This window comes from Brachycentrus maculatus, unplaced genomic scaffold, assembly GCF_059751285.1.
Source record: "Brachycentrus maculatus isolate JH-2025_06_01 unplaced genomic scaffold, ASM5975128v1 h1tg000649l, whole genome shotgun sequence".
Classification (NCBI taxonomy): Eukaryota; Metazoa; Arthropoda; class Insecta; order Trichoptera; family Brachycentridae; genus Brachycentrus; species Brachycentrus maculatus.
In genome coordinates, this window is record NW_028281385.1 from 351,657 (window position 1) to 365,080 (window position 13,424).

At 30.7% G+C, this 13,424-nt stretch overlaps 1 protein-coding gene across 1 annotated transcript; it reads left to right on the plus strand.

The window, feature by feature from the left end:
• Positions 1–190: 190 nt before the first annotated feature.
• LOC148300851 (uncharacterized) lies at positions 191–13,014 on the plus strand. The gene is made up of 3 exons (XM_088274213.1): positions 191–321; positions 4,231–4,451; positions 11,492–13,014. Exons 1-3 carry the CDS (start codon positions 258–260, stop codon positions 11,648–11,650), a joined length of 444 nt encoding a protein of 147 aa, XP_088130339.1. The 5' UTR covers positions 191–257; the 3' UTR covers positions 11,651–13,014.
• The last annotated feature ends 410 nt before the right edge of the window (positions 13,015–13,424 follow it).

The following is a 13,424-nucleotide window of genomic DNA, read 5'->3' on the forward strand; positions in this document are numbered from 1 at the left end:
TATCTAAGGAGTGGAAAGGAAAATGGTCCTAAATGTGGAGCAATGAGAGCAATCAGTGTCCATCACCGTCTGAAGACGTATGTATGAGACATACAAAGATCGTCTCGTCTGTTCGAACATGACATGGTGTGTTCCGCGATCGCTGAAGTAATTTTAATAGAACCGGCGTCATATCGTCCGCGCCGTCATCAGTCATACTACGGTACTAGTCTCTCGCGAACCGCGCGCTTCCTCACACCTTTTCTCAACCCTCCGACATGAAAACCTCCAGAATTCTGGGCTACTCGCTAGCCGTCATGTTGTGCATCATGCAGAGACAAGGTAATCTAATAACCAGATACAATTCTAACGTTTTCTCGACCAATTCCGCCATTCCCGCTCGAAAGGCCCGCGCGCATCTCCGATTCAAATTTGGGACAAGTCGCCAGATTCGTGGACCATCCATTTTTTAAGAAGCAATTGTGGCTACCGGTGACGAAAATGAACGTAATTATTCGTTAAAAATACATAAATTTAAGTTAACGATGTAAATGTAAAATACATTCCTTAAAAAATGGTTACATCGTGTCTAATTTAAGTTCTTTGTTTTGTTTCGAATGTCTTGTGAAGAATACAAATTTATAGAATACTTTTAAGAGGTCAGTTAAATATTGCCACGATTATGGAAGTGTTTTTTAAAACTAACGATTTAGAAAAATGTGGTAATAGGATAAAACTTTATCCGAAGTCACAAAGCAGATTATTCGAAAAAAGTTATGTTGGCACATTTGTACTCAATACAAATTTGCCAAAGCTGGGGCTAAAAATTCAACTATAATTAAATCGTTTTACCTATAAAAAAACTTCCAAATTCTTTTTCACCTACGTTGACATATTAATAAAAAATCTTGATATAGGCGATACTTTAAAAATCTACATTGAAAGGATCTGGTTGCCTGCGATTGCGGACATTTTTCATCCAATTCAGCCATTTTAGTTGCGGAAACTATTCGAATGAAAACTAGACTTAAAAGGAAGATAAGTTTTAACGTTGTCAAGGGCTTTCTTATTTTCAAAGTATATTAAACTTGTTTTCATTATAAACTCAACCAAAGTCAAATCCGACGCGCTAAAACCACGGGAATCAGTTTCAGTCGACATTTTAGTGTTAATGAAAAGAATTTTTTAAAACTAACAAAAGTTGAAACTTTCATCAACAAATTTACTGCTATTTATTTAAAAAAAAACTAGAATCTCGATGTTTTTATGAATAACGATTAACTAAGCATTAACGTATACTCTTTTTTATTATACCATATTATTTGGGGATTTATTAAAAAAAATCTCTTTAAACTTTTCCATAGTAAATGAATTGTTTATTGATTTTATCATACTTAGGCAAAGCATTTATTAATGTAAAATTAATCTAGCTTTTTTGTAACTTTGCTCTATTTTTCTTATTCATTCACTGTCCCTTCGAACGGGTAAAATAAAAAAAAAATCATTTGCCTTGTATCCTTGACTAGTATTAAAATTACGAATAAATCAACGCTACGTCAAAAATCCAATTAAAAAATATTACAGTAAGGAAAGACAAGTGGAATATAAATTAGCATAATACGAATATATATATATTTTTAATATTGCTTTGTATTTATGTAAAAGCAATTTTATTATACTGCGCATTATAACGAAACAAATACGTAAAATTCTTCTACATTAATTACATATAAATTTATATGATTATATGCGTAAAAAGTTTATCAGCCAGACTATAAATATTATGTATAAAATAATCTATTTTAATTGCTCAGGTCACTCTAATCGGTTTTCATAAGATTTCTCAATCGCTTATTATAATTATAACACAAAATACGTTAGTAAAGAAAATGACATATTGCAAGTGTATATCCTTATTTTTAATTGGTAAGTAAAGCTATTATTTATTTAACCTTGTTTATTTATCATGTACAGAAAAGAAATGAGTACATTGGCGGGCTTATTGTTAAAAAGCAATATCTTCCAACCAACAAAAAGCAGACTAGTGATATTGATCAAAACGTTTGACACGTTTGATATAAAGCCGTTTGCAATCAGAATGTATGATACTTGAATATAAAAAAAACATAAATTAAAATTGATGACAATAAGGAAGGCAAATGAAAAAGGGAGTTTAGGGGAGAATGTAGAGGGAAAAACTAAGGGAGGAGGTTTAATGGACAGTTAGGATTGTAATGATAGATAGTAATGTCTCAGACGTTTTTAAAAAAAAAAAATAGTAAAATTATGTATATAGAGGACGCCCACGCGTGGGCAGCGTGGCCGCGCTGCGAATATCTTTACGACTTATACGAGGACATAAGCTGTTCCACGCGTGAGGAGCTGAAGAGGGTTTCGTATAATAGACCGGAATGGCGAAGGAGGTGTTTTGATTTTTGCTGCAGACAAATCCACAGGATTGAAACCACAGAAGAAGTAAAAATATGTATTTATGTATTAATTTTTAAATCCAACACAATCTGTGTTTGATTTCAAAATTAAAACTTTAATTTAAATGAAGTTCTACAAATTAAATGCCAAATCAATAAATAAAAATATGTATTACAAAATCCATTGCCTCCTAGAGTCTAAGACAATTTTTGTACTTTGAATAAAAGGGAACAAACATAATTCAAAATATCTCGATTTTCTATTTAACAAAAGTCTTGCCAGTGTAAAAATGACTACCTAGTTTTTAAACGTATTATCACTAGAAAGGTACCTAATTTAGAATAACCTTTTTTGAAAACATGTTCAGAAAATTTAAACGCAGAATTTGATATATTTGTTGACACGAACAAGCACTGGTACAAGATTGTGCGTGATCGTGGTTTTCCATCCGATAAAACTGAAGGGAGTAGATACCTACGCAAGGGTAATAAAATATTTATTTTCAATAGTGGCATATGATCGCTAACATCTCGATGCGGTAAAACCATGGTTACCAAGTACTGTTTTCCATATCATCACGCGACGATACTGCATTGCAGTCTGGGGAATACTAACATAATGCCTATAAGTGCATTCATTAGTTTCTACAAATTGTACATACGGGTTATAAGGAGACAAATGTTTTTACACGAAAAATCATATATATTTTTTTTCAATATTTAAACTGCTTTATAAATATACTAATAAATACACATTTGCATATGTAAAAGGTATAAAAGGTAAGCGTGTTTAGCTACCGTTCTGGAGGTCCCGGGTTCGATTCCGATTCCCATGGTGTGGGGGGTGAAAATAAGCATAAGTGACTCTCTCATATTTATTTAATATTATCCTGGACTGGTCCTTGAATCGCAGGAGTGATCACCTTACCTTTACGTAAGTAATGATTAAGACAACACTTCGATATGATGCAGTACCCTATGCACCATTGGGTGCATATAAGGGTTTGAAGAAAAATGAGATATTTATATTTATTTTAACCCTTATATATGACAGATCATCATAGTGTTCATCAAATAATATCAAAAACTAAATTATTAAATGAAAAAATAAAAAAACAATGTATCGTAATTTGATAAAGAAAACTATAATGTACCATTATTTGAAAATAATGTACCGTAATTTGGTAATTTAATGCATGATAGGTTAGTTACTCCTGCGATTAACTAACTTACAGTAGAAAGTAATGATAAAAATAACACTGTGTCAATATGATGCAGTGCCGTATGCACCATCCGGTGCGGATAAGGGTAAGAAGAAGAAGAAGATTACCAATTTACACATTTCAATAAGAATAGTGTGTTTTTTTATTTGATTTTTTAAAAATGGAAACAAGTGATACTACTGTTGTATATATATATATATATATATATATATATATATATATATATATATATATATATATATATATATATATATATATATATATATATATATTGTTTCATTTTATTTATTGACTTGGCGTTTAATTTGTAGAACTCCATTTTAGTTTATGTATTAATTTTAAATCAAACACAGATTTTTAGAGTCTACAAAGTTGTATTTTATTAACAAAAAACACATAAAAAATTATATTGTGACAATTGTTTCGCCTTGTTAGGGCATTATCAAACGAATGTCACATTCGTTTGATAATGCCCTAACAAGGCGAAACAATTGTCACAATATAATTTTTTATGTGTTTTTTGTTAATAAAATACAACTTAGTAGACTCAAAAAATCTGTGTTTGATTTAAAATTAATACATAAATTATATTGTTTCAGTTGGCGGTCTGCAGTGCTACGAATGCAATAGTCACAACGACTCCCGCTGCGCCGGGTTGAAGCTGCCGGAAGCCATGAAGAAGGACTGTTCGTCCTTGGACAGGGGAACGGCTTACACAATGTGCAGGAAGATAACGCAAGTCATAGAGTTCGAGGTCAACGGGATGCCTCCAGACAGCAGAGTCATCAGGGGATGCGGCTGGGATGAGTCTAATTACAAGGTATGGTCATTTCATAGCACTACTAAGCTATATTGAGCTAAAAGCATACTATTTATCATTAGAATCCTAACTGGCCATCAAACCTCCTCCCTTAGTTTTTCCCTCTACCTCCTTCCCTAAACTCCTTTTTTCCTTTGCCTTCCTTATTAACATCAATTTGTAATTTATGTTTTTTTTTTGTTCAAGTACTATCTACCCTCTGATTGCAAACAACTATTGATATATGGTTTCAAACGTTTTGATCAATATCGCTAGTCTGTTTTTGGTTGGTTGGGAGATAATGCTTTTTAGCAATAAGCCCGCCAATGTACTTATTCCTTTTCTGTACATGAAGTTTAAATAAATAAATAAAAAGCTACCCTGCAGGAGCTCCCGGGTTCATAACTTCACTCAAATTTAATACCACTCCCGTAGTGTAATGGTCAGCATGTTCGGCTACCGTTCTGGAGGTCCAGGATTCGATTCCCAGGAGGGAAGGTCAAATAAATATAAGTGATTTTTTCGCTCTAAAATTTATTCAATATTACCCTGGACCGGAGCGGAGGGCTGATCAGCTTTCCTTCATGTGTTAGGATCAAGATAACACTGCGTTTATATGATGCAGTGCCCTATGCAGGTGCGGATAAGGGTTTGAATTAATGACATTTAATACAATAACCTGGACTGGCACCTGAAGCGTAGGACTGACTGCCTCACCTTACAATCAACCACCGAGTTGAAACGGCATCGATTAAACTAAGTACCCTATGCACCATTGGGTGCGCGAGTGAACAAGGCTTAGAAGAAAAATAGCATTACGTCACCCATCGCGTACTTCTTACATAACAATTATTCTGAGAAATTCGAGTCAGGCGAGATAAGTAAAAAATTGGCCTATAATGGCCTATTTTCGTTCGAGAGAAATAAGTTTTGAACATTCTCATTGTATTTAATAATCAGAATGATCAATTATTTCATTTGGCATGTTTTATTTTCAGAATTCGCTTTTCCAAATAATGCATTTTCGTTTTTTTTCAGCATATTTTATTTTTATTTTGCATAAATATGTACGTTTATTTATTTATTTATTAAACATATTGTACCGTAGAACGGGGCTACTTGAACTTTGTTGTGTTACTTGAGCCCAGTACTAAAAAAATATTTAGATCGTGGTATCGATAGAAGTATCGTGACAATAAGTGTCACCTATCAGGGAAACAATGAATCATGTCGATACGTTCATTATTGTAGACCAAATACAGATTTAAATCTTTTTTTGTACTGGGCTCAAGTAACACATCAATGTTCAAGTAGCCCCGTTCTACGGTACATAATGTATGTATGTACATTGGAGGACTTATTGCTTAGAACCAACTAAAATATCTTCCAACCAACTAAAATATGTGTGATTTTAGAAAGTTAGTGCCGTGAAAACCGTTCAAGTTCTCCCAGTTGTCAGATTCTTGCTTCCAATACAAAATTAACACCATCATCCCGTCCTAAGGGTGCGTAAACGATTACAGTTATGGCGTGGTAAAAGGGGTCGCAAGTTTTCATTCTTGCGATAGAAATAAGTAATGAAGCCACGAATTGTTCATTTTTCTTGTAATTGAAATAAAGAGTTTTTAAAGTTTTAAAATTCAAACCTTCCTTATTTTACATTTCTTAAGGATTTTTACAAGAATAGCGCCGTGTTTCTGGTTTTATTTTATTTAAAATTGTTTTTTCATGAAATTATAAATTAAAAAAAAAAAAACGAAATATTAGTTAATAAATAATAATGGTATAGTATGTGTGCCGGAAAATGACACCAAATTTCCCATCTATGAATGCAATAAAGAATCCCATAATACATTTTTCTTAGTGCGTTATTTGTTGAAATTATGTGAAATATAAATGAGTAAAAAGTATAACAGGTCATTTTCACCGCTTCACTTAAGATAAGTTCTGAATAATTTTTAAGTATATATAACATTTTTTTATTGGTTAATGTCAAAAATGATGTTAAAAGTTTATTAAAAAATAAACTCTTTTTAAATAACAAAAAATGAAACAAAAAGCTTTTGTGATAACTTACTCTAAGTGCCAAATCTTGTCAAGATTATTCATTATTTGATTTTGCCAGACAAGGAATCATATCACACTTTTTACAAATGTATGTGTAAAATCTATGAATCTAGGTTACAAAGATTAATGATATCCTGGCATAAGTACAAATCATTTATGTGATTTTGATTTGTTTCCTTGTAAAATCATAATAAATACGGTGGATGCTTTCACTCGATTATTTAAAATATCAATCTGATGCGCAGAACTAATCGCCTAACCTTAATGTAATTAAAAATAAAATGACACCATCGATTACATGGATAAGTTTTCACATGTCGCCCACTTCTTTCGAGAACGTCATAAATCAAAAAACTTGATTTTACAGGAGATCGTTTTTAAAGTTTAAAAATATAATACAATGTATTAAAAATAAATATCAAGCCATTATTTAACTTTTTACTGTGCAACAGATCTTTTTAGGTAAAACCTAAAGGTTTTTTCTCCATTTGAAAAATATTTAGTATATTAAAAAAATTTAAACAATGCCTTTTCTTCAAAACGCAAAATGCCCTGTAGCGGGTAAATATTAAGTTAAAAATATGCCTTTTTGCTGGGATATAGTACATTTTCTGGGTATTCCGAAAACATGTACAACTGAAAATTGTCGATTTTTGATTTATGACGTTCTTGAAAGGAGTGGAGTGGAGATAAGAGTTAAACTAAGTGAAATAATTGTCATTTTAGGAATGATTTTCATGATCGATTCTGGGCATCGATTACATGGATAAGTTACCTTTTTAAGTTTTCACATGTAGTGTATACATATACCTTTAACTTTACTTCTAATTGGTGAAAAACAAATATTTCGTAACAAAAATCTTTCATTTTATATCCTAGTAATACGGGTCGATAACCAATAAAAATATCTTGAAGTAGAAAAGTTAAAAAGCCATTAAAAGATGAATCTTCACTACGTAGTTAACAAGTTATCTTTGGTAATTTGTGTTTTGGTTGTTTGATGCCCTCTTTCAATACAATATTTTAAGAACCCATTTTTTATAATACAAATGGCAACACATTCGTTTCTGGATATTTTTCATAATCTATTATTTGACATATCGGTTTTGACGAAAACATTAATTTTACGACTGACTTTTCATGGCGAGAATGGTAATCACAAAGCTCGCTAATTAGACGAAACCAACGACAAACTAAGAAATGACCGTCACCAATGCGGGTAAAGAAACATATTTATCTTTAAAGACTATTTAACCTTTAACAATTCAAACCTCTAAAATGTTTGAAAAAGGTTTATATTTTTAAAATTTCAAAACAATACAATAACAATATTTAAAAAAATACACACACACAATGAAAGGAGGAAAATAAAACTTAGCATAAGACTTTAGATTTTTGTGAAAAGTAATTTACGCAAAACATAAAATACCTTTTCCATTTATTATTGACCCCGGGATAAGTTCTATGTTTTTGTTACGCAGCACATATATTTTATTTTTAAAAAGGTTTAGTCATATAAAATAACTGTATCAATTTGTCTTTTTTATTAAAATATTTCGTTTTTATTTTCTTTAGTATCTACTAGCTATCATGCCAATGACAATTTAATAACATGTTTTTATATTTTATAAAATAAAATATTAACATTTATATTTATCAACAGAGTAATATAATTTGTAATCAAATAAATCGTTAATATATTTTTTTGTGTAGTTCTAATAAGAACTAGTTGAAGAGCGTAAATATCATGTATATTATTTATAATATTACACATAACATATTGTTGTGTTGGTATATAAGTAAAGTTTAGTACCTACACACACATTGGATGAATACTGAATGGCTTTATTGGAGTACCTAAAGCGAGTTACGAGCAAGTACGTACTTTGATTCTACGTACATAATATATTTCCGCTATATGCTTTGTGGTTCAAAGATAACAAAAGGCTATCAGTGCAAGTTATAGAGACCGATGCAATCAATCAATGTGCATTCTTATAACATGCTCGATCTACTTACATACTGGTGCAACAACACTAGCCGGTTTGTGTCTTCAACAGGACGCGAGAGCCGCGTGATGTCTGGAATGAATGAGATCCAATCATACCGGACTAGCCATTATAAAATTAGTTTCGAAGGGCAGGAACCAATTTGGTTTTCCAAATCAAATGAGGCGTATCGTTCGGATTCATTCAGCGGAGAATTTCCATGGAAAATAGTACAAAGACCGAATTGAGAGTAGATCAAATAGTGCAAATACTGGTGTGCCATTTTACACATGGTGGCGCAAAATTGATCACCCTATCGAAAGATGTTATAATTTTTGAAAATGGCGTTGTGCGTCAATCATATTTAACATTTGTAAACTAGACTGCTGCAGTATGCAAACAGATTTAAAGTGGCGCGGAATGAATAATAAAATTTAGTTTTTAAACTTTTTTACAATTAAAATATTTTGAGTGATGGAAATCCCTGTTTGAACCTTTAATTATTTTTCTGTTAAGTGGAAAAGATGATATTCGTCAAGTGGCTGCCGCCAGTGTCGAAATACATTTGTGTCCATTTTATTAATTTGTTTGCATACTGCAGCTGTTTAGTTCACAGATCCCAAATATAATTGACGTACGACACCATTTGCAAAAATTATTACATCTTCCGATAGGATTATTAATTTTGCAACACCCGTATAGGGTGGCGCAAGATCTTTTGTGTAACGACACATTCGTATGTGTTGAATGAATTTGTCCCATAGCTGACCTTATTTCACATTTCTTGCTGTACCGGCTTTTTTGGATCCTTTCATAAACATTATATGAAAGTCTATGACAATATTTTTCTTGGCAAGGGAGTGAGATTTCACCCAAATTATTTATATATATATATATATATATATATATATGTATATATATATATATATATATATATATATATATATATATATATATAATATATATATATATATATATATATATATATATATATATATATATATATATATATATATATATATATATATATATATATATATATATATATATATATATATATATATATGTTTTTATGTTCGGCTGTGTACAATACACAAAGGGGATTTCTTGGACTAAACAAATCACGCAAAAAATGCAATACGCGTTTTTTTTTTACTAATTTATTGTTTCGTAACTAGTTTAGAGTTTTCGAGTTTTTGCAGGTGTTTTCATTTTATATAATTACAATATAATATTTTAATTTGTAAATATATGTGTATTTTAAAAATTATGTATATTGTAATTTCTTTACAGTAGTAACATTTTGTGATATTCGGGAATTACAAAAAAAAACATTATGAAAAGTGGAACTATCTTAGTTTATATTTACTACATTTACTATTATTTGATCTCACGTAATTCTGCTAACAATAAAATCAATGGTTATACACCTATCCTCGAGTTCAATTCATTAAACCCGATTCAGAAAACACAATTTCCGTCGAATAGTATATTCGTACCTACTAACATGACCTCAAATCCCGTTCTACTTTGGATAAGTGCCGTTGAGATAAATAATCTTTGATTTCATATAAATATCATCGGATGAAATAATAACATTATTACTGTATATTATTATTAAGATTTATAAACACGCAAAATTTGTCCGCCTCCGTAGTGTAATGGTCAGCACGCTCGGCTACCGTTCTGGAGGTCCCGGGTTCGATTCCCAAGGGGGGTAAAATAAATATAAGTGATTTTTTCACTGTCATATTAATTCAATATTACCCTGGACTGGTACCTGAAGCGGAGGGCTGATCACCTTTCCTTCATGTCTAAATGATCAAGATAACACTGCGTTTATATGATGCAGTGCCCTATGCACCATTGGGATGCGGATAAGGGTTTTATTATTATATTATTATAAACACGCAAAACAACCAATGAATAAGCGATCATTATAATAAAATTTATTGTGTTATACGAATAAGTAATAAGAACAATGAAAACCCCTTAAAATAAATAAGGGTTCATAATTCACCCGAAGCGATGCCATTTTTACCTGGAGAGAACATTATTTAAACTTCCTGGCAATCATATTAGCACAGACAGACAACAATACAAGATTGAAGAATATTTTCAGCTTTCTCATATTAAAATAAAAGTAAAAATAATATTACAAAAGGTAATTGAAGATCCGATGTCTTCTAGGGAACCCGCTTGCACATCGCGGGCTCAATCTGTGCACTTGATAATGTTTAATATTCTCTGTGATCGATAGTATAGAGTAGATGTACTCCCTGAACGATATACTCCTATAGGTTGATGATAATTTGGGTATTCTATTATAACTAGGGTATTGATTTGGATATAAATTTAAGATTTGTAAAAACAACAAAAAAAAGTTGTAATATACTTATCATTCATCTCTCAGTTCCATATTTTGGCTTTGATAAATTATCGAACCAAAAACACAAATGAACATAATATACTCGTAGATATGTTTAAAAGGAACCTTACAAATCTATCCATTTTTAATTAATGTTTTACTTAGTAAATACCACTATTTCTTAAAATCTACTGTGACACGTGTTTCGATGCATTCCGCATCATTTTCAAACACAGCTACTTAACGTCCTTTGTGATTATAAAGAACTGAGAATTGTCTTGTTTTCTTGTACCCAAATATTCTACATAGCCCAATTTCGTATTTTCTTTGGTCCATTTTTTAAATACCACTTTATTGTTATTTTCAACAAAGGATAAAGTATTATTTTTTGACACCTCATCAGAGATGAAGAAGAATATGGAAGTCTGAGCATTTACGGGGCTGACGACCGTCATAGGCTGGTTTAAGTGATACACACGTGTAACATTCACCAATTCTACCCATTATTGACAACCACACTAGTCAAACAATTTTTTCAAACTAGATTTGTGAAAAGTATTTGGACACACTCAAAATTTGTAAATGTAATAAAGTCATGTTGAAATGCTCTTTTTCATTCGTAATTTGTTTTGTTACAGGGAAAGTGCTATCAGCGTTCAGGGTTTGGCGGAAGACAAGAAGTGTGTTCTTGCACTGACGACTACTGTAACTCGGCACCCAGAACTGCTCCCACCCTTGCCGCCATGGGAGCTTTTCTAGCTATGCTGTACAGTGTCTTCTCACTCAGATCGTGCTAGGAGAGAGATCTAGTCACTAAAAATACCAAGCCGGTTCAATACAACCATTCATATCTCGAATTGAGACCAAGAAGTGTCGCGTACCTCATGAAAAACTGTATAAGCACCTAGCTGCTACGCCAAAAAATATTTCAAAATTGAAAAATACTGGTTTTTAAAACCGCAAAGCGTCACATTGACTCAGCTTATTTGTTATACCTTTTAGTTTATTTTTTCTAAGTTATCAAGAGTGAAATATCAATTTTCTAGGTAATTGTTTCTAGGTACACGCCAAACAGTTCTACTGTCAAATCCAAAGCATCCGGTAAACTCGTTTATTTAAGATTTAGATTTTTATTTAAATCATGACATCTTCGTTTACATCTCAATTCTACTACTCAAGGGCTACATTCTTATTTTCGATTTGTTTGGTTGATTGAATTCTGCTCTAAAAAATATTATGCGAATTTAGTAAACAAGTAACATTTTTTCATTTATATTTAAAGCAGCGTCTTTACTGTGCTAAACGTCTTAATTCATCACTTTAGTTTAGTTAATTACGATTTAGTTTTGCATTTTTTCTACAATTCACACATTACACCACAGTTTTTTTTAATTAAATAAAAAAAAAACCTAAATTGAAATATTCGAATATTACGAAAACGTCCAAAATATAAATTTCTTAAAAAATAAGAATTGATTTTAATTTGGAGATTTTTTCGTCATTTATTTTTCCATTGTGGTTTTCTAGTATTTATTCATAAAATATCGATATGTTGATATTCAGTTGAATACAACATAGTATTGGATATTTTCGTTAATTAACTCAGAATTAAAGATGTGTTGTTGATTGATAAGTACGCACATATTGACTCTGCTTTGTCGATTAATATTATTATTAATTCTTGTTAAGTTTTGTTTTTAATCATATTTTATTCATGTGTTTTAAATAAAGTACTCATTTACATCGATAAACTTTTTATTTTAATGAAATACCTAATTTCGTAGTTACACATATCCACAATGAATTTGGATTATTTTTAAAAGAAACAATGTACAAAAGAAAAAAATTGTAAATATTTTTTGATTCTCTATTCTTGTTAAGTTTCAATTTTTATACGAAAGCTCACATTTTACAATAATTCTTTAAATTGTAAATAATACATTTGTCTCGGTAAATTTTATAAACACATCATTTCTGCAAGACTTTTTCTTTGCGTATAATTTAATTAATATTTTATTAAGAAGTATATTAAACGTATTAGTTGTAGAATTATCATCAAGAAAATACATATCTCCTTAAAATAGATGCTAGTGTATTTTTTATGCAACTGATTATGCTGAAATTTGTTATATGTAAATCGAAAATAAATACGCGGATTGCTTAACTGTGTACTAACTTTATTTATAATCCCCAAAATCATAGTAAATTGCTATTTACCTACAATCCCAGTGATATACTTCCCAAATGGTCAGTCTATTTATTTATTTATAAGAATGAATTATTAATACTTTTTATCTTTTATAAAGTTATTATATAGTAAATTTAATTCCCAATTCACATTCAATTACAATTCGCTTATTTAAAAAAAAATCACAGACCTGTGTTATGAACGAACTGGCTTCAAATTTATTTAACAAATAATTATTACATAACTGATAGATTTTCCTACTAGAATAAACTAAACAAAAAACTATTACCTAGTGTATTCTAACAAGAAAATTCAAGTGCTTTTAGATATGATCGAAAGAAATGCATAGAAAAAATACCGAAAATATTTTTTACACCACATAT